The 646-nt window shown below is 41.6% G+C and overlaps 1 protein-coding gene across 1 annotated transcript; it reads left to right on the top strand.

Moving 5' to 3' along the window:
- Positions 1-4: 4 nt before the first annotated feature.
- LOC107181444 (olfactory receptor 6C6-like) lies at positions 5-567 on the top strand (the record flags this gene model as incomplete). Its single annotated transcript, XM_015557325.1, has 1 exon — positions 5-567. A coding segment is annotated over one exon (563 nt), but the record flags the coding sequence as incomplete, so codon positions are not given.
- Positions 568-646: the final 79 nt, after the last annotated feature.

The raw sequence follows: 646 nt of genomic DNA, 5'->3' as shown, positions 1-646 counted from the left end.
GTCCTATGACCGCTATGTTGCCATCTGCAAACCGCTGCATTACCCCATCATTATGAACAGCAAAGTGTGCTGTCAGCTTGTACTCAGCTCTTGGATATCTGGATTCCTAATCATATTTCCCCCTTTGGTCTTGGGACTCAAGCTGGATTTCTGTGCCTCCAAAACGATTGATCACTTCCTCTGTGACACTTCTCCCTTATTGCAGATCTCTTGTACAGATACGCATCTCATAGAATTGATGGCCTTTGTCTTAGCTGTGGTGACACTTGTCATCACTTTGTTGTTAGTGGTCCTCTCCTACGTGTACATCATCAAAACCATTCTAAAATTCCCTTCTGTTCAACAGCGAAAAAAAGCCTTTTCCACCTGTTCCTCACACATGGTTGTTGTCTCTATTACTTATGGGAGTTGCATCTTTATGTACATGAAACCTTCAGCAAGGGAACGGGTGTCTTTAACTAAAGGCGTAGCTGTGCTCAATACCTCTGTTGCTCCCTTACTAAACCCCTTCATTTACACTCTAAGGAACCAGCAGGTGAAAGAAGCTCTCAAGGATATGCTTCAAAGGTTTTGTTACTTTGAAAACAATGAGACAAAATTGGGGTGTAAATAATATGTTGTTGAAACATGAATGGGAAAATTGAAA

Source organism: Myotis davidii, unplaced genomic scaffold, assembly GCF_000327345.1.
Source record: "Myotis davidii unplaced genomic scaffold, ASM32734v1 C62929113, whole genome shotgun sequence".
In the NCBI taxonomy this organism is placed as follows: Eukaryota; Metazoa; Chordata; class Mammalia; order Chiroptera; family Vespertilionidae; genus Myotis; species Myotis davidii.
This window is presented reverse-complemented; position numbering and strand designations above follow the sequence as displayed.